This window comes from Schistocerca nitens, chromosome 2, assembly GCF_023898315.1.
Source record: "Schistocerca nitens isolate TAMUIC-IGC-003100 chromosome 2, iqSchNite1.1, whole genome shotgun sequence".
Classification (NCBI taxonomy): domain Eukaryota; kingdom Metazoa; phylum Arthropoda; class Insecta; order Orthoptera; family Acrididae; genus Schistocerca; species Schistocerca nitens.
Window position 1 is genome coordinate 703,345,163 of NC_064615.1, and position 27,686 is coordinate 703,372,848.

The following is a 27,686-nucleotide window of genomic DNA, read 5'->3' on the forward strand; positions in this document are numbered from 1 at the left end:
TAACATCAACTCAGCTCGTCCAGTCTCAAAGGTAACTAACGATCACGACCGTTACAGCATGTATTTAAAGAAAACTGGTTTTCATACTTGTAATGCCACAGCTCCTCCTTGCTGTTGTGATTTTTTCCATCAGTGTCTCTGCGAGCACACAGCAACAGGAAGCACACAGTAATGTGATTCGCAGGCACAAAATAAGAAACGGAAAAACAAGCAGTGAACATCGGGATAATTGAACTGCATCTTAAAACTATTAAACCACAAGGAATGGCTAAGGTAAGGTGACGATCTTCTCAACAAGTCCTCCCCTCAAACTCATAATCGCTTTCGGGTGCGGAAAAATTGCGCCAATCATACCAGAAAATAAGATATTTAGTTTTGCGTGCAAATACCTGAACCCGGTCAGACATGGATGAGCCCTCAACTCTAAATATAACATGAAGTCTTATTACCTAACAGTGTTCAAAGAAACGAAACGGAAATCTACTCATTCTCCTCTCGTGATAGTCGTCGCTAGAAGGTATTTTTATGAGAGAAGCAAGAGTGACCGCTGCACCCTCGCTGCAGCCTGGTGGCAGCAGTTCATCACACATGAAGTGATCAGCAGCTTACATCTGTTACTTTCCCCTCTTTGGGGAAGTGTGATGGGGGAGTTTGCAGCCTTTCGGCTTTTACTCCCCTGTGAACGTGTGTGTGTGATTTTTCTATAGGTTTTTGGTGTCTGTGATTTGTGATGATTGTTGTGAGTGTGTCTGGTACTTGCCTGAGGTAGGCGAGAAGATTGGTGTTATATGGGAAGGAGCAGGATTATGGATTGGGTGTTGGGATTTTCTCTTCGACTTAGTCGTCGAAGATCGTCATAGGGCGCTTATGCTTATCGCGGGACATGTCATACCGACCTAGGGAGTGGATGAGTGCATTTCCGGATCTGGAAGAACCCTCATAGAAGGCCCTTGCCAGATCCTGAAAACGCTCCCTCAGGAGTGGGATTTCGGTTGCGGCGTGCAGGTCGTCTGTGGGCAATCCAAGAGGTAGATGCAGTGCCCTTCTGAGGGTGCGGTTCTGCAGCCTCTGGAGTTTGTCCAGGTGCTGCTTTGCCGCGTATCCCCGACAGGGCACGCATACTCCATTACCGGCCGGATCAGGGCCTGGTATACATTTACTGCTATTGGGCAAGGAAGGGAGCTGGTTGTGTTCAGGATAGGGTATAGGATGGACATTCTGGCGCAGACCTTCCTGTGGACCTCGTCTATGTGGGGTTTCCATGTAAGACGAGAGTCCAAGGTTACGCCAAGGTACTTGGCGGTTCTGCGCCAGGGGAGTTGGGTTCCATTTAGGTGAAGGTTGAGGGGGGGACGTTGAGGAGGTTCGCGCCTTCCGAGCCTGCGGGTAATCAGCATTGCCTGCGTCTTCTCCGAGTTGATGGTGATGCGCCAGCGACGGGCCCAGGTTTCTGTGTCATCTAAAACCCTTTGTAGCCTACATGAAGTGATGAGCTGACCCTCGAAAGCAGGCCCCAGCCTCTTTGTCAAGTGTTTTCCGTCCTCATCTCCCCTAGAGCTCCAACCGCAGAATGCACCGTGTGGGCGCTCTGTGTTCCCCAAATTTCCCACAGAAGTCCACGCAAAGCTTCCTCCAACAATGGGAAAGCCCGGCCAATGATTACCCAACGAAATTTTAAGTAACAGGACTTCAGCAGCCTGCCAACTCGATATGTCTTTAAGCTACCAAATGAGATGCTTTCTCTCGCCGGGAGAGAAAGGATTTTGTTGTTCAGCTGGTTTTGCGCGTGGACGACTCTGTCCCTCCCCTACAAAAACTGCAGGTATACTAACAATAATTGCCACATACCTTTCCCATGTGAAAACCGGCAGCTCGCTATCTTTGACCTTGCATGTCTCCCTCCGCCTTTCGTAGAAGGCCTTTACGCGAAAAACACACCACTTTGAGCGGTAGCAGCTCGTAAAACAGTTGTTTGTTTTGCATTGTCCCGAGTTGCTGCATTATTTCCAACAGTGTTTTTTAGAAAGTGACCGCAAGCCCCACGGGACAGAGTTCGCAATTACAGAGACTTGCAGCCACACACGAGGTCTTGGCACTGCCATGCACAAAGCAGCGTGGCCACGCAAACAGGGCACGGCCCTCTATCCCGGGCGGTCTCCCTTTAGAAGTTGGTCCGTCCGTCGAGAAGCGTCTGGTGTCCACAAATGGCTTCCCACACCACCTAGTAAAGGGTTCCTCCGCTTCATGTACTTAATCGTGCAACTCAGTCAAGACGATGCGGCTAAATAGGCAGAAGAAATAAAATGAGATAGGTGTTACCGGCTCAATCTTCGCGATTATTCTCGTTACCCATGATAGCATCATACAGATCTCTATAAATTGGAGTAGTAACAGAGAAATATGAAGCGTATCAGCCCAACAGTTGGCTGACGCATTTCGGATGGAAGATGTGAATGGAGGCTATGTGTTACGTTTTCTATTAAAGTAGTACATTTGGATTATGACTCAGAATGTTTATTCTGAGGGTTAAAACACATTTTACTACAAAATAATTACAAGACAAAAAGTGCAGCGCCGGTATTTGAAAACAAGTTACAATAACGATCTGTAGAGTCAGCTTCTTAATTTTAAAATAGGTTATAGTAAATAACGCTGGTTTTGAACGTTTCACTGAATAAGATGCAAATGACCGAAAACCGAAGCAACCCAGCAAAATACTAATGTCTTCACTGGTGAAATCCTAGTAATGATTCAGCTGTAATATTCGTACTTACAGTAACGGTAAGTTTAATGTAATTTATATTATAAAATTCAAGTGCACCAAACAATAATATTATGTTAGATTTGCTCGTAAGAAGGCAGTCGAACATTTTTAAAGTCTCAGTGGAATCATCGCGCAAGTGCGAACCACATAAGTGTTTATATATTCAATTTTGATGGTAATACGTACACTATTTGTTATTTTGTGAGACTTTGCAGCAAAAAATCGTTGCTATATAAGGGCACCAGCCATGTTGGCCTGGATCGCTTCGCTTGCGAGATCGTTGAGACAGACGTGCGCTGATTGGCGGCGTGTCTGTCGCGGTAACAGAGTTTGAAAATTTTCGGGCGACAAGTCTTAGGAATTGTAGAATTTCTGCGGTAGTTTGGGAATTTGGGAATATCTTATACATTCGGCCTCGCGGATTGTAACTCTGAATAGTGAAGCAGTGCTCAAAGCTTGCGCAATTTCTGCATAGGTTCGTGGATTTGAAAAGTTATCCACAAGTTTTTCCTAACTTTGAAGAGCGATGTGGTGAGTCAGACTCAGTACATTCTTGGTCGAGCTCGCGGATGAATCTGTCGATGCACACACAGTATTAGGCTAGGGTTCAATAATTATTTTAATTACTGAATAGTACTCAGCTTGTATTAAGGACATTTATTCTCACTAAAGCCGACATATTTGTCTCGACAGAATCAGCAACTACTTGGATCCCATAGAGATCGAACATGTCATGTAATTAAAACTGTTCAGCTGGTACTGAAGAATAAATGACAATTGTTTTAGCCATTTATTCTTTTCTTCAACCATAATCATGTATTCAATTTAATCAATTTTTGAAAGTTCACATAACAGTAACAGTGTAGTGTCACAGGTGTGTGGCCGTCTCTTAGATACATACGAAGGCGACAAACTTTAAAAATCAGTCACACATTTACAATAGTTAAGCCATTTTACACAAAGTGTGTATAAAGAGTTAGCGCGTCGCACGGAGCAAGCTCCAATCAATGCTCAAAAATGGATAGGTCCGGATCGCATTGTGTGTTCAAATGGCTCTGAGCACTATAGGACTTAACATCTATGGTCATCAGTCCCCTAGAACTTACAACTACTTAAACCTAACTAACCGAAGGACATCACACAACACCCAGTCATCACGAGGCAGAGAAAATCCCTGACCCCGGCGGGAATCGAACCCGGGAACCCGGGCGTGGGAAGCGAGAACGCTACCGCACGACCACGAGCTGCGGACTCGCATTGTGTGTCTTGTGGACTCCATACCACGACAAATATCCACCATCATCAGGTTGAAGGTGGATACTACTCGCTACTACCTAACTGTCTCTAGTTCAATTACTCATGAGCGTATTTACAAAAAAAAATTAGCAGCAGTTATGAGACATCGAACAACCTAGAATACGCTGAAAAATATTCCTGATAACGCTTTTACAGTTCCTTACAACAAATTGATAATAATAATAATGATAATAACAATGGTGGTGGTGATGTACTGATCAACGACCTTGTGCAAGTCATTGAGTTGGACGCCTCTTAGAAGACTTGCGCTCCCCAAGCTACCCCAGCACTGGGAAATGTGTACCTCCAGTTTCCTGGCGAGTCATCACATCATTAAGAAGTAAAGATTAGGTAAGGGTAGAATGAAAATTTCGGGATTCGATCAGATGACCTTACAATTTCCAGGCACACGTTTACTATTAGAAGAAAAAAATCGGACAATTTTGTATGATGTAGTAGTCGGTTGCTGTATTTCACGAAAGGATTTCTGGATTGCATAGGCTATTATGAACAAGTAAACACATCAGATCAATTCCTTAGAAAATCAAGCTCCCCTGTGTAACAGTTTCAAACATCTGGTTACTTTGCAAATGATTTATTTGTTAAATATCTGAAGTTAAGTACATAACAAGCAGTTGTTTCTTAAAGGTTCGAAATAATGTTTAAATTCTGTTGGAAGTCATTAAGGGTTCTCATTGTCAAACGCAGGGTGAGTATAGTGTGGGCGATTTGCGCTCCGTTTTAAGCAAAAGCTAGTTTCTGACACATCTGAATGTTTATGACGTGATAACTCGTGCACCGTGTGTCGTACAATGTTACAATTTTGCAGCTTATTTCAGTGGTGCCGATACTGTCAGAAAATATGTTGCGAATAGAGTTAGTGGTAAAGAAGCAATAAGTTAAAACCTCAAGCCTGATGCTGAAGTTTTACGAAATGAACAGCGAAAATACAGTAAGCGATAAACATTTTTCCTTTCGCCATTTTGTCTGGGGCTGTCGGTGAAAGTCACTCAAAATCCTCACGTTCTCAACTACTGGAAGCGTACAATCTGGGGAATTTGTGCACCGTGAGCTACATTGCCTTAAGAGATACACAGTTTCCAAGTGTAGTAATTGTCTTACCGTGTTAAGCACTTTACATAATATTATACTTCTTAATGAGTAGCTTATGACAAAATCTTAATTTTCAATTTCAGTCGATAATTACATGAAATGTTGAAAATCAAATATTGTTGCAATGAAGCCGTTAGACGGGCAACTACACTAAAGGTCATAAATTAAGGGTAATGCTGATACATGGTGAAACAACGCTCTGGTGGGCGGTTTGCGGGTTTAAATGACCTCGGGGTATGACCATGCGGTGCATTTGACCTGCGGTCGTCGTACGGTGGCGCTGGCAGCAGTCCACATACGCAGAGGTGTGTTGGTGCATGTCAGAGTACGGTGTAGCGAGTAAGTGTGCAGACGTTTTCAGACGTGCTAATGGTGACTGTGTGTTGAAAATGGCTCAAAGAACACATATTGATGACGTTATGAGGGGTAGAGTAATAGGGCGACTGGAGGCTGGTCAAACACAGCTGGTCGTAGCACGGGCGCTTCGTGTGCCACAAAGTGTGATCTCAAGATTGTGACAACGATTCCAGCAGTCAGGAAACGTGTCCAGGCGCTACAGTAGGGGACGTCCACAATGTAAAACACCACACGAAGACCACCATCACCGTCAGCGCCCAGTGACGGCCACGGAGTACTTCAGGTAGCCTTGCTCGGGACCTTACCGCAGCCACTGGAACAGTTTTCTCCAGACACACAGTCGTCAGACGACTTAACAGACATGGTTTGTTCGCCGAAGGACCTGCAAGGTGCAGTCCACTGATTCCTGGTCACAGGGAGCCCGTAAAGCCTCGTGTCAAGAACACATTACATGGTCATTGGAACAGTGGTCCCAGGTTATGTTCAAGGACGAGGCCAGGTATATTCTGATCAGTGATTCTCGCTTTTTCATCTGGAGTGAACCAGGAATCAGATACCAACCCCTTAATGTCCTTGAAAGGGAGCTGTATGGAGGTTGTGGTTTAATGGTGTGGGATGGGATTATGATTGGTGTACTTACACTCCTGCTTGTCTTGGCAGAGGAACTGTAACAGGTTAGGTGTATCGGGACGTCATTTTGCACCAGTTTTTTTTTTTTTTTTTTTTTTTTTTTTGGTAATCAGTCTACTGGCTGGTTTGATGCGGCCCGCCACGAATTCCTTTCCTGTGCTAACCTCTTCATCTCAGAGTGGCACTTGCAACATACGTCCTCAGTTATTTGCTTGACGTATTCCAATCTCTGTCTTCCTCTACAGTTTTTGCACTCTACAGCTCCCTCTAGTACCATGGAAGTCATTCCCTCATGTCTTAGCAGATGTCCTATCATCCTGTCCCTTCTCCTTATCAGTGTTTTCCACATATTACTTTCCTCTCCGATTCTGCGTAGAACCTCCTCATTCCTTACCTTATTAGTCCACCTAATTATCAACATTCGTCTATAGCACCACATCTCAAATGCTTCGATTCTCTTCTGTTCCGGTTTTTCCACAGTCCATGTTTCACTACCATACAATGCTGTACTCCAGACGTACATCCTCAGAAATTTCTTCCTCAAATTAAGGCCGGTATTTGATATTAGTAGACTTCTCTTGGCCAGAAATGCCTTTTTTGCCATAGCGAGTCTGCTTTTGAAGTCCTCCTTGCTCCCTCCGTCATTGGTTATTTTACTGCCTAGGTAGCAGAATTCCTTAACTTCATTGACTTCGTGACCATTAATCCTGATGTTAAGTTTCTCGCTGTTCTCATTTCTACTACTTCCCATTACCTTCGTCTTTCTCCCATTTACTCTCAAACCATACTGTGTACTCATTAGACTGTTCATTCCGTTCAGCAGATCATTTAATTCTTCTTCACTTTCACTCAGGATAGCAATGTCATCAGCGAATCGTATCATTGATATCCTTTCACGCCGGCCGCGGTGGTCTCGCGGTTCTAGGCGCGCAGTCCGGAACCGTGCGACTGCTACGGTCGCAGGTTCGAATCCTGCCTCGGGCATGGATGTGTGTGATGTCCTTAGGTTAGTTAGATTTAAGTAGTTCTAAGTTCTAGGGGACTGATGACCACAGCAGTTGAGTCCCATAGTGCTCAGAGCCATTTGAACCATATCCTTTCACCTTGTATTTTAATTCCACTCCTGAACCTTTCTTTTATTTCCATCATTGCTTCCTCGGTGTACAGATTGAAGAGTAGGGGCGAAAGGCTACAGCCTTGTCTTACACCCTTCTTAATACGAGCACTTCGTTCTTGATCGTCCACTCTTATTATTCCCTCTTGGTTGTTGTACATATTGTATATGACCCGTCTCTCCCTATAGCTTACCCCTACTTTTTTCAGAATCTCGAACAGCTTGCACCATTTTATATTGTCGAACGCTTTTTCCAGGTCGACAAATCCTATGAAAGTGTCTTGATTTTTCTTTAGCCTTGCTTCCATTATTAGCCGTAACGTCAGAATTGCCTCTCTCGTCCCTTTACTTTTCCTAAAGCCAAACTGATCGTCACCTAGCGCATTCTCAATTTTCTTTTCCGTTCTTCTGTATATTATTCTTGTAAGCAGCTTCGATGCATGAGCTGTTAAGCTGATTGTGCGATAATTCTCGCACTTGTCAGCTCTTGCCGTCTTCGGAATTGTGTGGATGATGATTTTCCGAAAGTCAGATGGTATATCGCCAGACTCATATATTCTACACACCAACGTGAATAGTCGTTTTGTTGCCACTTCCCCCAATGATTTTAGAAATTCTGATGGAATGTTATCTATCCATTCTGCCTTATTTGACCGTAAGTCCTCCAAAGCTCTTTTAAATTCCGATTCTAATACTGGATCCCCTATCTCTTCTAAATCGACTCCTGTTTCTTCTTCTATCACATCAGACAAATCTTCACCCTCATAGAGGCTTTCAATGTATTCTTTCCACCTATCTGCTCTCTCCTCTGCATTTAACAGTGGAATTCCCGTTGCACTCTTAATGTTACCACCGTTGCTTTTAATGTCACCAATGGTTGTTTTGACTATCCTGTATGCTGAGTGTCCTTCCGACAATCATATCTTTTTCGATGTCTTCACATTTTTCCTGCAGCCATTTCGTCTTAGCTTCCCTGCACTTCCCATTTATTTCATTCCTCAGTGACTTGTATTTCTGTATTCCTGATTCTTCCGGAACATGTTTGTACTTCCTCCTTTCATCAGTCAACTGAAGTATTTCTTCTGTTACCCATGGTTTCTTCGCAGCTACCTTCTTTGTACCTATATTTTCCTTCCCAAATTCTGTGATGGCCCTTTTTAGAGATGTCCATTCCTCTTCAACTACACTGCCTACTGCGCTATTCCTTATTGCTGTATCTATAGCCTTAGAGAACTTCAAACGTATCTCGTCATTCCTTAGTACTTCCGTATCCCACTTCTTTGCTTATTGATTCTTCCTGACTAATGTCTTGAACTTCAGCCTACTCTTCATCACTACAATATTGTGATCTGAGTCTACATCTGCTCCTGGGTACACCTTACAATCCAGTATCTGATTTCGGAATCTCTGTCTGACCATGATGTAATCTAATTGAAATCTTCCCGTATCTCCCGGCCTCTTCCAAGTATACCTCCTCCTCTTGTGATTCTTGAACAGGGTATTCGCTATTACTAGCTGAAACTTGTTACAGAACTCAATTAGTCTTTCTCCTCTTTCATTCCTCGTCCCAAGCCCATATTCTCCTGTAACCTTTTCTTCTACTCCTTCCCCTACAACTGCATTCCAGTCGCCCATGACTATTAGATTTTCGTCCCCCTTTACATACTGCATTACCCTTTCAATATCCTCATACACTTTCTCTATCTGTTCATCTTCAGCTTGCGACGTCGGCATGTATACCTGAACGATCGTTGTCGGTGTTGGTCTGCTGTCGATTCTGATTAGAACAACCCGGTCACTGAACTGTTCACAGTAACACACCCTCTGCCCTACCTGCCTATTCATAACGAATCCTACACCTGTTATACCATTTTCTGCTGCTGTTGATATTACCCGATACTCATCTGACCAGAAATCCTTGTCCTCCTTCCACTTCACCTCACTGACCCATACTATATCTAGATTGAGCCTTTGCATTTCCCTTTTCAGATTTTCTAGTTTCCCTACCACGTTCAAGCTTCTGACAATCCACGCCCCGACTCGTAGAACGTTATCCTTTCGTTGATTATTCAATCTTTTTCTCATGGTAACCTCCCCCTTGGCAATCCCCTCCCGGAGATCCAAATGGGGGACTATTCCGGAATCTTTTGCCAATGGAGAGATCATCATGACACTTCAGTTACAGGCCACATGTCCTGTGGATACACGTTACGTGTCTTTAATGCAGTGGTTTCCATTGCCTTCTGCATCCTCATGTCGTTGATCATTGCTGATTCTTCCGCCTTTAGGGGCAATTTCCCACTCCTAGGACAAGAGAGTGCCCTGAACCTCTATCCGCTCCTCCGCCCTCTTTGACAAGGCCGTTGGCAGAATGAGGCTGACTTCTTATGCCGGAAGTCTACGGCTGCCAATGCTGATTATTTATCAAAATTTAGGCAGTGGCGGGGATCGAACCCGGGACCGAAGACGTTTTTGATTATGAATCAAAGACGCTACCCTTTTTTTTTTTTTTTTTTTTTTTTTTAATCTCATTTTTTGTTCGCATTTGTTCGTTGCATCTGCTCGGGGCGGACGTCGTAAGACATCCGTTTAAGTTCGTTTTTGATCGATTAGCTCAGTTTTTTTTTTTTATTACAGAGGGCAACTAACCCTCTGACCGAACACGCTGAGCTACCGTGCCGGCGGCCCCTAGACCACGGGTCTAGTCCGCCTTTTCAGGGGTGCCGTGGGTCCCACCTTTCTCCTGATGGAAGATAAAGCACGGCCCCACTGAGCTAGTGGGGGGAGTACCTTGAAACAGAAGATATCAGGCGAATGGAGTGGCCTGCCTATTCTCCAGACCTAAACCCCATCGAGCACGTCTGGGATGCTCTCGGTCGACGTATTGCAGCACGTATTCAAACCCCTACGACACTTCAGGAGGGCCGACAGGCACTGGTGAAAGAATGGGAGGCTAAATCCCAGCAGCTGCTCGACCACCTGTTCCAGAGTATGCTAACCCGTTGTGCGGCCTGTGTACGTGTGCAAGGCGATCATATCCTATACTGAGATCGGGGAACATGCGCAGGATACAGTGGCGTTTTATAGCACCTGCGTATCGGGACTGTTTTCTCAACTTACCACCAAAACCATGAACTTTCAGATCTGTGTCGTTTGTGTTTCCTATGTGCCTATGCAATTAGCGCCAGTTTTGTGTAGTGCCATGTTGTGTGGCACCACATTCTGCAATTATCCTTAATTTATGAGCATGAGTGTAGTAACTGTAGCAGTGCATTGTGCCCGGGGATAGCGGACTAGTGAAACAAGGTGTCCCAGAAATGTCGTAACGGACCTCGAGGGGTTGCAGAGGGTGTCTTGTGGAACAAATCGAAGACAGGAACCCGTGTCCGGAAACGTCAACCAACGACGCTACAGAGCGTCAAAGTTGCAGGCGGGGGTGCTTGCCACCAGGCCACTTTTTCGGCAGCAGACGTGACTTGGTACCCTGACGAACCATAGGCGGAAGGTCTCGCAATGCTGTTCGTTATTCAGTGATCGCGACAGATTGTCATTGTCGTCAGTGGAAAAGATGTAAGTAGCTGCTGCGTAGACAGGCATTGTCTCCTATAAATGCGATGCTCTGTTGCGTCAGCGGATGACGATTTCGGACAGGGATTTCCATCTGCAGTTTATTTATCACACAAGTACTGAAAAACATTGGACATTTTAGAGGGTTCGAGGAGAAAAAAAAAGCAGCTGGAAACCCGTGTCCGAAACCCCATCCACCGACGCAACAGCGCATCTCATTCGTAGGAGACAAGGCTCGTCTCCGCAGCAGCTAAATCCATCTTCTCCATTGGCACTAGTGAAGATCAGTCGCGATCACTGAATAACAAGCAACGTTGCGAGACTTTCCACCTACGGTCCGTCAGCGTACAAAGCCACGCTTGCTGCCGGAGGGGGTGGCCTAGTGGCAGACGCCGACGTCCGTAACGTCGATGCTCTGTAGCGTCGCTGGAAGACATTTCCCGACAAGCGTTCCTATTCTCGATTTGTTCCTCAAGACACCCTCTACAACCACTCGAGGCTTGTGACAACTTCTCTGGGACACTATGGATACACCAGTTGATTGTTGAGTTTATGAAGTTTTCGTCGTCAGATAGAGAAAGTTCGCAGGAAAGTGAATGTGCTCGGTGTGTGGCAGCGACGCCCCGGCCTGCGGCGGCATCCAACTGCCGACGTCGCCGCTGGACCCCGCCTCGGACTGGCGCTGCGATCGCTGTCCCGTCTCGCTGCCGGCGGCGCACGTCGCAGAGCTCGTGTCGCGCCTGGGAGACGAGGTCGACAAGACGCAGCAGGTAAAACCTCCAGCTACTCTGGCTAAGCGCCTCTCCTGCGGTTCACTGTCACACTGGCTACGACCATTGCCAGCTGACGATGGGCACCAACTACTGTGACTAAAACCTTTCAGATCTCTGTGTCGCATTGGCGGCAATCCTTGCTAACTGAAGACGGCAACCAGCGTAAAAGCATAATACTTCAGAGAAATAAACTCAAAAGAGAAAGTTCAAAAAGCCAAGATAACAGTTTTGGTATGACTACTTTACCCAAACTGGTTATCAAAATAAATGCTTCACTAGCGAGCTTGGATTTATGATGTTTTTCTTCTGCGTTTATTACAATGCAGATTACCCCCATTCAGGCACAATGTTAGTAATACATAATACTTTAGAGTAATTTGGAGACGAGTGGCTGAATGAAATACACTATCTAATCAAAAATATGCGGACCCTCTTACTGGATATTAATGAGGGGTTTGTTCACCCTTCAACTTGGCTTGTACTCTACAGAGTGCGTCGGGGCGGGGTTGGTGCGCTGCGTTGTGATTTAATTATTGATGTCCAGCTACAACAGTATAGCGTCCATTCACCACCCGTTGCTCTGCATTCGTAGGTGCTATGTAGACGATGAGAAAAGCAGCATTGAAGAAAATCACCGTCCGTACTTACGATTACAAAGTCCTCGTAACTCAAGTAACAAGATAAACCTGCAAATCTCTATTAATAAAGGGCAAAGTGGGTGGGTCCTCCCTTCACTGAAAATGTTTGTTTGTAGATACTGATATTTTATCACGGTCCTTTTCATTTATGGTGTCACCAAGCCCACATTTACGTTGGTAGTACACCTACTACTAGTTCGTGCAGCTTATATCACACGTAATACAGACAGAAATGTACTAAGTCCAACCCGAAATATTACGAGATTCACTCAGGTAATACTCTGTCACAAAACGAGTTCACATTCGGTCCTTTTCAGTGGGTTCTTCGAAAGAAGATGCTCGCCAAAATGTTCTGTACTTGCATACGGAACATGCCACGCAGTATATTCACAAAGGCCGATAGTTTCACACGCGGTTTATTCTGCAATCAACATTCCAAAACTTCACCGAAATGTCCGTAATTGCATCTGCTAGCACGGCGATATAAACCGAGCGCGATTTAACCGTGCTTTCTTCATCTTACAGATAGTTTTTTTCGGACACATTTAACATGACCTTCTCGTCCGACAGCGAGTCCACGACTCACTCAATGCCGTCGCTCACAGGGCATATAACCCATTCAATTACGCGGGAAGGGCTTCTGTCTCATTGATTGATCAAAATGTTCACCCAATCAGATTAACCTTTCATGATCAATTTCGCGCGCACACCGCTTTACTCCAATCAGCATTCGCAGATGCATCTACGTCATTTCAATATTCCATAAATTCACAAAATTTTCCACAAAACCAAACCAAAATCAAAAGAAGAAATATACTTTAGAACTAAGTATCCTCTTACTATCTTTCTGGCTGCCTTCTTACAAAAGCAAACGATCCTAGACTCATCCACCAATTAGAGGGATTCACCGTTTTCAGGACATCCTGGTTACGTAACACTTGCTAGTTACGGATGGTGTAATACATTATAAAATTGAAATTTGACGTATGTCCCCACATACACACTCACATTCACTCTCATTTACTCCCACCCTAACAGAAAATATAAATATCAACTTTTAAGCTATTATTTCCATTAAGAAAGCAAATTTATTACAAGTTTAGATTCAAAATTCCTTAAAATTAACTTGCACGCACTGAGAGTGCTGTTATTGTTTTCAAATAACAAAGAAAGTTAAACTATCATGATTCCTACCTGAATTTACTTAAGTAAGTCTCGGTTAAGTACTTTTTTGGTGGGTTTTTCATATATCCAAAACTATTAAAGGTATTCGCATGAAAATTTAACACACAGTTCTTCTGAACTACAAAAGTTCCTGTACCAAAAATTAAAACAAACACATCATACTTATTTAGTTTCTTAGGTGAGATGAATAAGTGATCTTAATACGCTCCACACAGAGCAGTTCTCACGGTCCGCAGACAGCGCCGGATGGCATTATGACGCCAGCAGCCGACTACACAACGGCCGGGGCTGGAGGCTTCATTTCCAGCCTCCAATACAGCTTGACCTAACGGAATAAAACTTACTTCAAAGCACTGATGACCTCAGATGTTAAGTACCACAGTGCTCAGAGCCATTTGAACCATTTTTACTGCAAAATTCTGCAGCCGTGCAAATAGCTGCGACATTACAAGAGGACACTTTCTTTCAGTCGGGTTTCTGAGTGTCTGTGGGGGAATGGCAGCCATGTCTTCCTCAAGAGCCGAAAACAGACAAGGGAGTGGTGTTGGAAATTGGGGTCTGGAGCGCGATCATCCTCATTCTTTTTAACTCCCTAAGCAAAATCATTTTATCAGCAGGAACGCTGGTAGAACTTTGGAACTCAAGAGTGATCGCTTCGGCCGATTTCATGAGATTTTGTACAACCACCGTCCGCAGTGTTCGACGATCCCTGTCCGTCAGAGTACCAGGTCTGCCTGCTCTTGGTTTAGCTGTGATTGTTCCTTCGTGATTCCACTTCAGAATCACGCCAGAAACATTCCACTTGTGCAGCTTTGGAATGGTTGACATGACTCTGTATTACTCGGGTGACATCAATGTTCAAAGCGAGTGAACTCTCCTTACGGCCACTCCTTACTGTTGTTACTGCTTCTCTACTGATTTTCTTTAAGCTTGAGTGTCCTCCGCTCGTGACAGCTAACGGTCAATTTTGCATTAGACAGAGATGTCTGGATAATTTTGACCAGGTAGTTAAGTAATCACATTATTAATCGGAATAGTATATGAAAAACATCATTAAGCAGGTAATTATTTTTAAATATCGTTTGTTAATACTAAAAATTGTTGGTGTTGCAGTCTTGTTGTTGTTATACTAGGGTTGAGAATACCAACAGCGACAAGACCAAGCCGCTTTTACTGAAATGGTCGTTTGGTGTCGCAGGAGCGGCCGACGGTGGAGAGCCTGGAGACGCTGCTGGAGAAGCTGGACACGTTCCTGCACCCGCACCACTACCACAGCTACTCCGTCAAGCACTCGCTGCTCCAGCTGTACGGCCAGCAGCGCGGCTACGCCATGGACCAGCTGTCCGACCAGCAGCTGGCCAGGAAGGAAGGTCCGACACACCTCCCTACTACTGCTTTTGTACCCGCACTCGCTTCCCCTTGTTTTACTACCTCTTCTGTATACAACTTAATTCTTATGTACGGCTGGAGTGCTTTCCCACCGTTCCTGCTGTCGTCGGATCTCTCCTATTCACTGAAAAAGACTTGCCGTAAGACCATAGGGTTCTGATTTGTTTCCCTGTGTATCAAAGCACTCGGAATTGTCCTAAGTATTTGTCACCCAAGGCGGTTGGATAAACGTAACTAGCAGTGGAAAGTAAAGCATTTCGTAACACAGATGAAATTGGGCTTAACATAAGCTTTAAAAGTATTCATAATTTTAATCGTTATGGTGAGGAGGTAACAGCGATATGTTCATGATGATCAGTTTGTAAAATCAGTGGGTTAAATAGTGTACGAAGACGAGCGCATTTGATGCATTACATCAGCTGCAGCCAGTGGTAATTTAATTTACGTAAAATACATCATAACTTGCGAATAAAATGAAACATAACGGCGAAACTGTATACTCAGCGTTATACAATTGCAACAGTTCAAACAAGTAATACAAGTCTTTACTAATCTTACTATAAATTCATAAAAGATTTTAAAATAGAACCGGCTATAGAAACAATTATAGGATCGTTGATCGCCTGCTAGTGGCGCTACTTGATAACTGCTAGCGACTGTTTCCAGGGGGACATCGATAGGATGGCTATTGGTAGTCAAAGATTGTGTTCTAAGACGTCATTTACTTGGAGACGCTGCACAACGGCCGCTGGCGACCAAAGATTGATGTAGAGGACGCTGTTACCATTGGTAATGTGTGTGGGTGTGAATTCCTAAGGGACCGAACTGCTCAGGTCATCGGTCCCTAGACTTACACACCACTTTAACTTATGCTAAGAACAACACACGCACACACTCATGCCCGAGGGAGGACTCGAACCTCCGGCGGGAGGGACCGCGCAATCCGTGACACGACGCCTCATACCGCGCGGCCACTCCGCGCGGCTTGGTGACGTCGTCCAAGTGGCCGTCATTGGTTAAAGATGTATTTATCGGATGCTGTTTCCATGGTGATATATTAGTTTCAAATTGTTGACAGGTGTAATGGCACGACGCGAAACATACAAAAAATTATCTCCTATAAATGTAACAGCGGTTTCTTCAGCAATTCCTTCTCCAATCGCCGAAACAGTGTTCGATTTCGTGTATGAGGCAGCAGTTCTTAGTGCAAACATTTCTTCGTATTTAATTCTGCCATTCTTCCTAAGTCCTCTGCACCTACTGTTGGTTAACCATCAAATAAACATGTAGTGTTTAGCTTGTTTCCCTTTGCATGCTCTCACCCACCGGTAAGATGAAGTACATCGTCGGTTACTTGTAGCACCTAGATAAAGCGTTCGACAATGTAAAGTAGTATATCCCTTATTTCAGAATTACATTAATACTTACTTCAAAAGTATCTTCTTTCAGGTAATATCAACCTTAACCTGACGCTTGTGGAGAACAAACTCTTACCCACATTTCACTGTTGAAAATAATCTTGATGTTCAAGACTGGAAAAATGGCATCTTTTAAGAGAACAAAATACATTCGAAAAACAGACTTTGGGCGGTACAGGGAAATAAAAAAGCAAATGATCACTGAAGGCCTCACAAAACTGGAAGTAAATGAAACGAGTAATAAGTTGTGGCTAAAAGACTTACCAAAAGATAACAAAATGGTTCAAATGGCTCTGAGCACTATGGGACTTAACTTCTAAGGTCATCAGTACCCTATAACTTAGAACTACTTAAACCTAACTAACCTAAGGACATCACACACATCCATGCCCGAGGCAGGATTCGAACCTGCGACCGTAGCGGTCGCGCAGTTCCAGACTGGAGCGCCTACAACCGCTCGGCGACTCCGGCCGGCAAAAGATAACACAAACAAGGTGTATTAAAATATTAATTCTCCACATTTCAAATTCAGAAATTCTATAAAACATATTTTAGGCCAAATTTGGTACCATCCTCTTTGAGTCTATAAAAAAAAGACATCAATACAAAGATAATATAGAAGAACTGTATCTGCAGAGGAAACTATACGCATTTCCAATTTAATATCTGCAGAGTAAGAGGAAAATAAATGCATAACGTAAGTAATTACCAAATTATAGTTCAACAATGCCCATAAAACATGAACTACAGCGCACTAGGACAGATAATACCCTGTCACTGAAGAATGCAGGCGATAAAGTCAGGGAGCTAATGAACATAATTGTGAGTGCCTGTTATGATAGAACAGTGGAATTTCGCAAAAGTAGGAGTAAAACAGTACAGTGGTCGTAATAGATCATGAAAAAGACAAATTATGTCTTACAAATTTTTTACTTATACCCTGGCCAATCATAAGATAAGAATAAACAAGGAATAGCAAACAAATAGAGATAAATAAATTTGTCAGTGAGAATAAACATTAAGGTAGCAAATTCAGTTCTGAAACAAAGTAAAGCATTCTGCATACAGAAATCATTCGGATGTTAACATAATAATATCCCTTCACACACGGCTCGCTAAATATGTCGTGTTGATGGTTATCTAAAGAATTTTAACTGATTTTTATGTATTTAGTGAACACTGTGTAGCAGCCTTAAATTTTGTGCCATGTTACTTTCGCTTAAGGTACAAAACTGGTATGAAAACAACTGAAAATGTTAGAAACCTTACGCTGTGCAACACTGAAATAATTTTAGTACTGAATGACGAAGTAAAACCTTTATTTTGTTACATACGAAACACGTAAATAGTTTGTGCATTGCTGGTGCTGTTCTTACAGCCGTCATTCAGAAGACTGCTTTGATGCAGCCAGTGTGTGTAGTGTAAGTCACTTCTAGTACTATAAACAATGGGCCTTAGCAGTAGGGTAAGGGCAGCATGAGGACACATTTGATATCGAACTAGAGAGCAAATTAATTAAATTGATCAATTAATTACCCTCGTCCCCCTTCCCCAAACCTTCATTCCCAGATGACATTTTGTTTTTCCCAGCCAGCGTGTGTGAGTATCCTGTCTCCCTTCCCACCCATCCTCACATATCCTGTTGATGGGAATTTCAAATTTTGGCGGGAATTTAAAAAAAATGTCGGGAATTCCTTTGTCCCAGGGCTGTGCTGACGTGTCCCCCCCCCCCCCCCCCCCCCACCGCTTCCCCCCAAACCGGGTTTTGGCAGAAAACTAAGGACTCGAACTCCATCCTTCTGGGGAGGGGGAGTGTTGGGAGGGGGGAGGGGCCCGTGTGCCGACTGGGGAAGACACACGACGTCGTCCGAGGCTAGGGGTGGAGGTGGGGGGATGCGGCAGTTAATTGATCAATTTAATTAATTTGTATATCAATTTGATATCAAAAGTGTTCTCGTTCCACCCTTACCCCACTATTTAGCTTCCAGCATTATATCTTGTTAACATAATACGTCCTCAAGTTCTATTCGAAAATAATATTTATAGGCATTCTTTACATTGGGTGAAATCTTCTTCCTCTATCAGCAAACGTGAACTCTCAGGAGATATAGCAGAAACTGTCAGGTGTATTGCTACAGGTTCTGCAACGAATCTGTAGCAAGGAGTTACTTTCTAGAAGTCAAATATATATGTGACACCATTTCTATGAGTTGGACTGCGGAAGCAAAGAAATTATAAAAAATGTAGATTAATCTAAGCTACTCGCGTCGTCTAACAAGAAATTCGGGATAAACTCAACATTTCACATGTTCTATGTGTTAGAAACTGTCTATTCTGCTTCTGTAGATGGAGATACGTCTTTAAAACATTCCCCTGCCAGTACTTGATCGGCAATGGGAGGCGAGGTGGTAGCGAAAATTTCCTGATCATCAGGCTTTGCGTCAGTGACATGGTTTAAAGAAAAACCTCTCCTTAGTGTCTCATGACGTGATGGCATGTGACACTGCTGATGGTGATCCGTCCGTCAGATGGGGATGGTAAGCTTGGCAGCTAAGAGTAGCCTACATGAGCTGTTAAGACCCCTTTTTTCTCAGTGACAGATAGAGGTACAAAGTTGAAATTCATGTCAAATACTGAGGCCTAAGGTTCCTTGGCGTAGTAAATAATATGAAGTTTTAACTCACTGCGGTCAATAGATACGACCGTACATGTCATATTTTAATACTCAAACAAACTAAATCTTCAAAACATCTTCGTGAACTTTCTGTACACATTCCGGGCCTGGAAGTCTAGCGGAAAAATGCGTTCTTGGTAACTGACGGTTTGCAGTTTCGAATCTCGGTCCGACCACGTCTTTTTAGTTTTCTTTTTAGCTTAGACTGGACAACAAATGGTTTGGATTCCAAGTTAAACTTTGGTTAACCGTAGACTCCATTATTGGATAACTGGGGTAAGTTTGGTAGACGCAAGCCGCCAAAGTGGTGTCAATAAAAGAGTTGCATCAGGCCGCTAAGCCACACGAAATTATTATTATTATCTACATGCATGATTAAGTTTGTACGGAAGCCTCAGGTTACGAGTCCTACTCACATTTCTCGTCGGTTTCCTTTACTGCTTGTTCAGACTGAATCACACAGAATAGGCTACTACCCTGACTCAGTTTATTCTCATTTAGTGCTTGTTTTTGATGTTCTTCGGGTTTTGGAACAGTAATCTGGTATCTACACAGACTGTAGAAAAACATTTGCTCCCTGTATTTTATCCCTGCCAACTTCACAATTTCAAAGCTTGTGTTGTAGCTGTTGTGTCTCCTATCACGTAACATCGCTTGGGATGTTCAGTATTGGTACGCATGCGACAGCATGCCCTATCAGTATGTTCCAAAACGCCGAGCATAAAAAAGGGATTTTTCCGGGGCTCAAACCTCGGTATCTGCTGGTGATAGAAACGTAGGGTCTAGTGGTTTGGAAAGTCCTTGGGCAATGGACCATTTGTGTTTCCAACGGAAGGGTGGTCTTACTGTACCTACCGTACAGTACAAGCTCAAAGTCTAAATATTACACAATGCCTCCAGCTTAGGCAAAAGGAGCAAATCAGTTGGTTCTTTTTACATTAGATGTTATCTACGATGCACGTTAAGGGATTTGCAGAGGCACCATTTAGTTCAGGGCGATTGTTGAGAAAAACCGAAGAAGCATCTTCCACCATTTTTTTCGCCGTGAGCAACGCATACCTAAATAAATAACCGCAACAAATTGCTCAAATTTTAATGGGTATATTCTCTTCGCATTTATCTACCAGTATCAGATTCCCTTTTCCAAAATCTTTATGCATTGTCGAGAAACACCCCAAAACATGGCTTTTGCGTACCAAAACTGAGCCGCGGATTCGAAGATGGTTATGAACAGCAAGTGGCTGTAATTTTTAGGAACTATTCCTGAAATCCTAATTTCGAACAACCTCGAAAATTTTCTTGATATCATTATGCGTTACCGAGAGGTTTGGAGTTAACCCTGCTTGTACACAAAAAACAAGCACGTAAAATCCGATGTGAGGCAAAAACGTAGTTTACTGAGAAATATCCTTTTAACACTCTCCGTTAACCTCAGAAGGGCTCTGAGAAACGCATATGGTAGTACTGAAGCACATTCAAAATTTTTGTGCATTCAAAACCCAGTATGAGTTTTAAAACAGTTTTGCGTCATTTCAGTTTCACATAAGTAAACAATTAAAATTTTATCGACCCACAAAGTTTTTTCCTTTGACTGACGTGCCCTACTATAGTAGAGAAAAGAAGGGAACCAGTGGAAAAAAGGCGAATATACCCCTTTTTAAAAGTGGGGTACTAGCTACCTCATTCTACCTTCCTCAGCAAGTTTACAATTTTCCGAAATATTTAGTCATGCGAACATATTCGTGCTTTTTTATGCTCAGGGTGGAGGAGAAAGTGGTAATGGGAAAGAGACGGAAAAGTAATAAATACAGTAGGGTAGTTGACAGTGGTCAAGGTGTAGAAAGAGTGAAGGAGACAACGTCAGTGCAAGAGAAAGAGAGACACAGTGGTCATGCAACATAGTTGATGACAAAACAGTGCTAGGACAAAAAAGGAGTGCAAGTAGGAGAGTAATAAAGAGAAAGTTGAAGTGGGTGAGGGCCAGTGATGAGAGACAGGTTATACGGCATTGACAACGAGGAAGATAGAGATAGTGACAGTGAGAAGAGATAGCAGCAGTGGGAAGGAAGGAAGGAATAAAATAGTAGCAGTAAGAGAGAGCAAGAGGGAGACTGACAGTGAGAGGATAGAATAGTAGTAGGACAAAATGAAGGGGATGTGTCTGTGGTACAGGAGACAGGACAGAGAGAAACAAATGAGTGAGCGACACTAGGCAAGTTATAGTTAGGGGAGCTAGTGGGAGTGAGAGGTGAGCTGTACGTTAAAAAGTCTGCGCATATGTTGGCATGCCAGAATTTTTGGAAAAGTTTGTAAAGGTGCTGAGGAAGGTAGAATGAGGCAGCTAGTACCCCACTTTTCGATCAGTCTTTTAAACAGGTACATGTTCGCCCTTTTTGTGCTCCGATAGGAGCATTTTTCCACTGGTGGGAATATTGTTTGTTTCTTGTGCTCTCTAGGAAAAAATTTGGATTGAGAATTTTCTATGAGATAATATTCAACATTATTCTTAAAAGAACGAAATCATTAGTCATGCTAGTAACTTACGGCGTACACTGTGCAAGTGTTACAGGCTCGTTGCTGTTAACTATCTGATAAAAAGTATCCGTAGACGCCTATGTAATGCGGAATAGATGGCAAGAGATGCGTGCCCGCCAGTGTAAAAGGAGAAGGGGAATACTTTGTTGCCAGCGGGAAAGTCGTAACAGTAGAATGGGCTGGTCAGCAGAGCTCCGTGTCTTCGAATGTGGCGTAGTCATTGGATGACACCTGATTAACAAATCTGTAGTGGACATTTAACCCATCTAAAACTGCTAAAATCGATGGTTCGTAATGTGATTGTGAAGTGGAAACGCAAAGGAACAACCACAGCTAAACCAGGGGCAGACAGACCTCATGTACTGCCTGACAGCGGCTGTCGAACTGCAGAGGGTGGTTATAAAAAATAACGTGAAACTAGCGGAAGGCTCTACCACTATACCACCTAGAAGTGCGCTTGAGGTAGTGTAATGAGCGACGTCCATGGACACTGGTTGCCTGGCAACGAGTGATTTATAGTGATGAACCACGCTGTCTCTGCGACTGTTCAGTAGAAGGATTTGGGTTTGGTGTATGTCTTGCCTGATGTCACGTGTAGTGACAACAGCGAAGCATAGTATAGGTGGTCTTATGGTATGAGGGTGTTTCTTCTGGTTAGAGTGTGGTCCCCTTATTGCACTTGAGAGAATGCAACATGCAGAAGGAGATGAATACTTGTTACAGCATTGTATACTGTAGAGTAATACAGTAGTTCATTGACGATGATTTATGGTATCAGCATGACAACGTACACTGTCATAAAGAAGCGTGTATGAGGCAAGATTTTGTGAGCATTAATTACGGTAGTATATGAAATTCGAATATTTTGCAATAAAAAATAGTGGCCCCCATTGCTGATATGGTGCGTCCACACTAGAGTTCAATATATTATAAAGATGTTAGGTCGACACACATCATATTAATGTCACTAATAGGTTTCCGAATACTTTTGATCCGTTAGTGCAGTTGTCAATTTTTTTTGTTTAACAGCCAATATTGACATTGTGGGGCGGCACCTCGGGCCCCATATAAAGCGTGATTCGGAGGTGGTGTTTTATGCAACCCGCAATGTTATATCTGACCTTCAAAAACCACGTGCGAGATGGACATATTCTCTCGCTCGCTATGCGCAAACTATTAGTGCTACAAAAAAATGATCAGGACCTTTTTATTGGAAACTTAGTGTAGTTAAGTTTTATACTGGATGTGTTTTAGCTAGAGGCCGTGGTTTCCGTCTTAATCATGAAAAATGTACAAAGGTGAACTTAAACCGTAATGCCACTCCCACACTCAGTCCCCACCGGTCAGGATTTCTAGTATGTTGTTCACGGCTCTCCGTCCTGCCACTACACAAAAATTTGCGACTGAACAAATTATTTCACACAGTCGACCTGTTTTGGTCTTCATTGACTGGCCTTATTAAGCCATTAGCTTAGTCGTACTCTTACAAATTGTAAAATTGACGTTTGTGTAAATTCCACCAAATAATTCTGTGAATTGGAACAGCATAAAATAAACAATTACGTCGTTGAATGCGTCAGGCCTTCTGATTATGAAACTACTTACCTTGTAAGTATTAAGTTTGGATCGAACTGTCAACGTAATTAGTTTTAGCGTAAAGTGTACGAAAGTCGTTTTTCTTTCATTACGCTCACGGTCATATTTAAAACAATTACGTTAACAAAGTAGCCGACTATGCTGGTGACATAATAGCCCCATCAATAGGAAGCAAAAGAAGGTCGAATTTCGGAAACAGTTCATGTAGTCGGAAACTTTTGTGCACTAGTAGGAGGGAGCGCCTCCTGACAGGAGAGGGGTGAGTGTGGCAGTGGAGGTGTGCATTTGAAGGTCACTTCTGTACGTTTATATTGAATAACTCGAAAACAGCCGGCCGCGGTGGTCTAGCGGTTCTGGCGCTGCAGTCCGGAACCGCGGGACTGCTACGGTCGCAGGTTCGAATCCTGCCTCGGGCATGGGTGTGTGCGATGTCCTTAGGTTAGTTAGGTTTAAGTAGTTCTAAGTTCTAGGGGACTTATGACCTAAGATGTTGAGTCCCATAGTGCTCAGAGCCATTTGAACCATTTTTGAACTCGAAAACAACGGCCTCCAGAGTAAACATATTACAGTCCAAAATTTAACTACATTAAATTCCATACAAAAGGATCCTGGTTCATTTTTTTTCCTGCAGGCTGATAGTTTGCGTATAGCGAGCGAGAGAATACGAAAATGTCGTGTGTGGTTTTTGCAGGTCAGATATAACATTACGGGTTTCACAAAATGACATCGGTAGGGGCAAGTTAATCATCCTGTATACTCGTCCTATTATTAACTGGTAACCTGGCTAAATTAGTTTACCATGAATCACAAATAGACTAGCTTTAGTAACGGTGTGATAAATTGCCCACCGACCACGAAGCACTGATGGCTAAGAGTCGCACCATTCGGAACACTTGCTGTCCACTGGTCTCTCTTTAATTACTGCTACCCTCAACGAGCCCAAGGTGGAGACAATTGTCTGTCTAAGTGGTGTTCTGTTATCTGCGTGGGTGGATGATAACTAATAGAAACCGTAAATTTTGTTGTATTTAAATCCATTAAGCAATATGAGACAGAATCACAAACGTTTACTAAATGTTTTGAATGTCATTTGCCTTCTACTCACTGAGTTGCATTACAATAGCCTTAATTTAATTTCATATCCATTGGTACGATTATGTACCGCATTTGAAGATGACTGTCACTGTAATTCTCGTTCACGAATCCATGTAATTTTGATGTAGCAGCTTATCGGTATCTCTGGCACTCGCCGTTTGTTGTCCTTACTGGAAGACAAACAATAAGACATTCCCCGTCTCACCTTCTCTAGCTCTGTAGTGGCCGCGCTACTTACGCCTCTGCGCTTGAGGTAAGCGGCCAATTTTACTTTGCTCACGGCCGAAGTCACCAGCGTCAATTGAAATTAAGCTCATCTTAAAATATTACTGTATCCGTAAGTAAAATGTTCAAATCTGTGTGAATTCCTATGGGACCAAATTGCTGAGGTCACCGATCCCTAGACTTACACACTACTTAAATTAACTTATGCTAAGAGCAACACACACACCCTTGCCCAAGGGAGGTCTCGAACCTCCGGCGGGAGAGACCGCGGAATCAGTGACATGGCGCCTCTAAACGCGCGTCCACTCAGCGCAGCTGTCCGTAAGTACCGTACTTTTATTTCTTACTTAGAAAGGAAACTAAAGTCTTAGAAAACTCTGAACTCTAGTTGACTTTTTAGTTTCGGCTTTTAGTAGTTAAATGCATCTTTATATATAAAAGTTCCAATGTTCGTTTGTTCAAAATCGTAAATCTCCGATAACTCTCCACTGATTCCCTCAAGTTTTTACACACTGTTGCATTCGAATTCGCACATGCTGTTATATACCTACCGGAGCGCCATATGGTATACAAATAATATATACCATACATTGTTATCAAAAAGCTCGTTTTCGTTTGTTCAAAATCTTAAAATATCCGTAAGTTGTTAACCAATTTTTTTTTAATTTTGTCACAGCTTTGTTTTCGAATACACGTGTGTTTTTATACATCTACTGCAGTGGCATAAGGTGTATATACTCCTGGAAATGGAAAAAAGAACACATTGACACCGGTGTGTCAGACCCACCATACTTGCTCCGGACACTGCGAGAGGGCTGTACAAGCAATGATCACACGCACGGCACAGCGGACACACCAGGAACCGCGGTGTTGGCCGTCGAATGGCGCTAGCTGCGCAGCATTTGTGCACCGCCGCCGTCAGTGTCAGCCAGTTTGCCGTGGCATACGGAGATCCATCGCAGTCTTTAACACTGGTAGCATGCCGCGACAGCGTGGACGTGGACCGTATGTGCAGTTGACGGACTTTGAGCGAGGGCGTATAGTGGGCATGCGGGAGGCCGGGTGGACGTACCGCCGAATTGCTCAACACGTGGGGCGTGAGGTCTCCACAGTACATCGATGTTGTCGCCAGTGGTCGGCGGAAGGTGCACGTGCCCGTCGACCTGGGACCGGACCGCAGCGACGCACGGATGCACGCCAAGACCGTAGGATCCTACGCAGTGCCGTAGGGGACCGCACCGCCACTTCCCAGCAAATTAGGGACACTGTTGCTCCTGGGGTATCGGCGAGGACCATTCGCAACCGTCTCCATGAAGCTGGGCTACGGTCCCGCACACCGTTAGGCCGTCTTCCGCTCACGCCCCAACATCGTGCAGCCCGCCTCCAGTGGTGTCGCGACAGGCGTGAATGGAGGGACGAATGGAGACGTGTCGTCTTCAGCGATGAGAGTCGCTTCTGCCTTGGTGCCAATGATGGTCGTATGCGTGTTTGGCGCCGTGCAGGTGAGCGCCACAATCAGGACTGCATACGACCGAGGCACACAGGGCCAACACCCGGCATCATGGTGTGGGGAGCGATCTCCTACACTGGCCGTACACCACTGGTGATCGTCGAGGGGACACTGAATAGTGCACGGTACATCCAAACCGTCATCGAACCCATCGTTCTACCATTCCTAGACCGGCAAGGGAACTTGCTGTTCCAACAGGACAATGCGCGTCCGCATGTATCCCGTGCCACCCAACGTGCTCTAGAAGGTGTAAGTCAACTACCCTGGCCAGCAAGATCTCCGGATCTGTCCCCCAGTGAGCATGTTTGGGACTGGATGAAGCGTCGTCTCACGCGGTCTGCACGTCCAGCACGAACGCTGGTCCAACTGAGGCGCCAGGTGGAAATGGCATGGCAAGCCGTTCCACAGGACTACATCCAGCATCTCTACGATCGTCTCCATGGGAGGATAGCAGCCTGCATTGCTGCGAAAGGTGGATATACACTGTACTAGTGCCGACATTGTGCATGCTCTGTTGCCTGTGTCTATGTGCCTGTGGTTCTGTCAGTGTGATCATGTGACGTATCTGACCCCAGGAATGTGTCAATAAAGTTTCCCCTTCCTGGGACAATGAATTCACGGTGTTCTTATTTCAATTTCCAGGAGTATATATATATATATATATATATATATATATATATATATATATATATATATATAATCATTTAAGACTGATTATGCCTTTCAGCGTTCAGTCTGGAGCATAGCCCCCCTTATAAAATTCCTCCATGATCCCTCTATTCAGTGCTAACATTGGTGCCTCTTCTGATGTTAAACCTATTACTTCAAAATCATTCTTAACCGAATCCAGGTACCTTCTCCTTGGTCTGCCCCGACTCCTCCTACCCTCTACTGCTGAACCCATGAGTCTCTTGGGTAACCTTGCTTCTCCCATGCGTGTAACATGACCCCACCATCTAAGCCTGTTTGCCCTGACTGCTACATCTATAGAGTTCATTCCCAGTTTTTCTTTGATTTCCTCATTGTGGACACCCTCCTGCCATTGTTCCCATCTACTAGTACCTGCAATCATCCTAGCTACTTTCATATCCGTAACCTCAACCTTGTTGATAAGGTAACCTGAATCCACCCAGCTTTCGCTCCCATACAACAAAGTTGGTCGAAAGATTGAACGGTGCACAGATACCTTAGTCTTGGTACTGACTTCCTTCTTGCAGAAGCGAGTAGATCGTAGGTGAGCGCTCACTGCATTAGCTTTGCTACACCTCGCTTCCAGTTCTTTCACTATGTTGCCATCCTGTGAGAATATGCATCCTAAGTACTTGAAACCGTCCACCTGTTGTAACTTTGTTCCTCCTATTTGGCACTCAATCCGTTTATATTTCTTTCCCACTGACATTACTTCCGTTTTGGAGATGCTAATCTTCATACCATAGTCCTTACATTTCTGATATAGCTCTGAAATATTACTTTGCAAACTTTCAATCGAATCTTCCATCACAACTAAGTCATCCGCATATGCAAGACTGCTTATTTTGTGTTCACATATCTTAATCTCACCCAGCCAGTCTATTGTTTTCAACATATGATCCATAAATAATATGAACAACAGTGGAGACAGGTTGCAGCCTGAAACTACTCTGAACCATGAACTCAATTTACCGTCAACTCTAACTGCTGCCTGACTATCCATGTAAAGACCTTTAATTGCTTGCAAAAGTTTGCCTCCTATTCCATAATCTCGTAGAACAGACAATAACTTCCTCCTAGGAACCCGGTCATATGCCTTTTCTAGATCTATAGAGCA

General features: G+C 43.8%; 1 protein-coding gene across 1 annotated transcript in view; it reads left to right on the plus strand.

The window, feature by feature from the left end:
* LOC126235274 (SET domain-containing protein SmydA-8-like) overlaps nt 1-27,686 on the plus strand; it is a 125,195-nt gene that overhangs the window by 83,593 nt on the left and 13,916 nt on the right. Inside the window, exons 6-7 of the mRNA XM_049944003.1 lie at nt 11,458-11,611; nt 14,636-14,807. Of these exons, the coding sequence (XP_049799960.1) occupies nt 11,458-11,611; nt 14,636-14,807 (326 nt within the window). The remainder of the gene's footprint in view (nt 1-11,457; nt 11,612-14,635; nt 14,808-27,686) is intronic.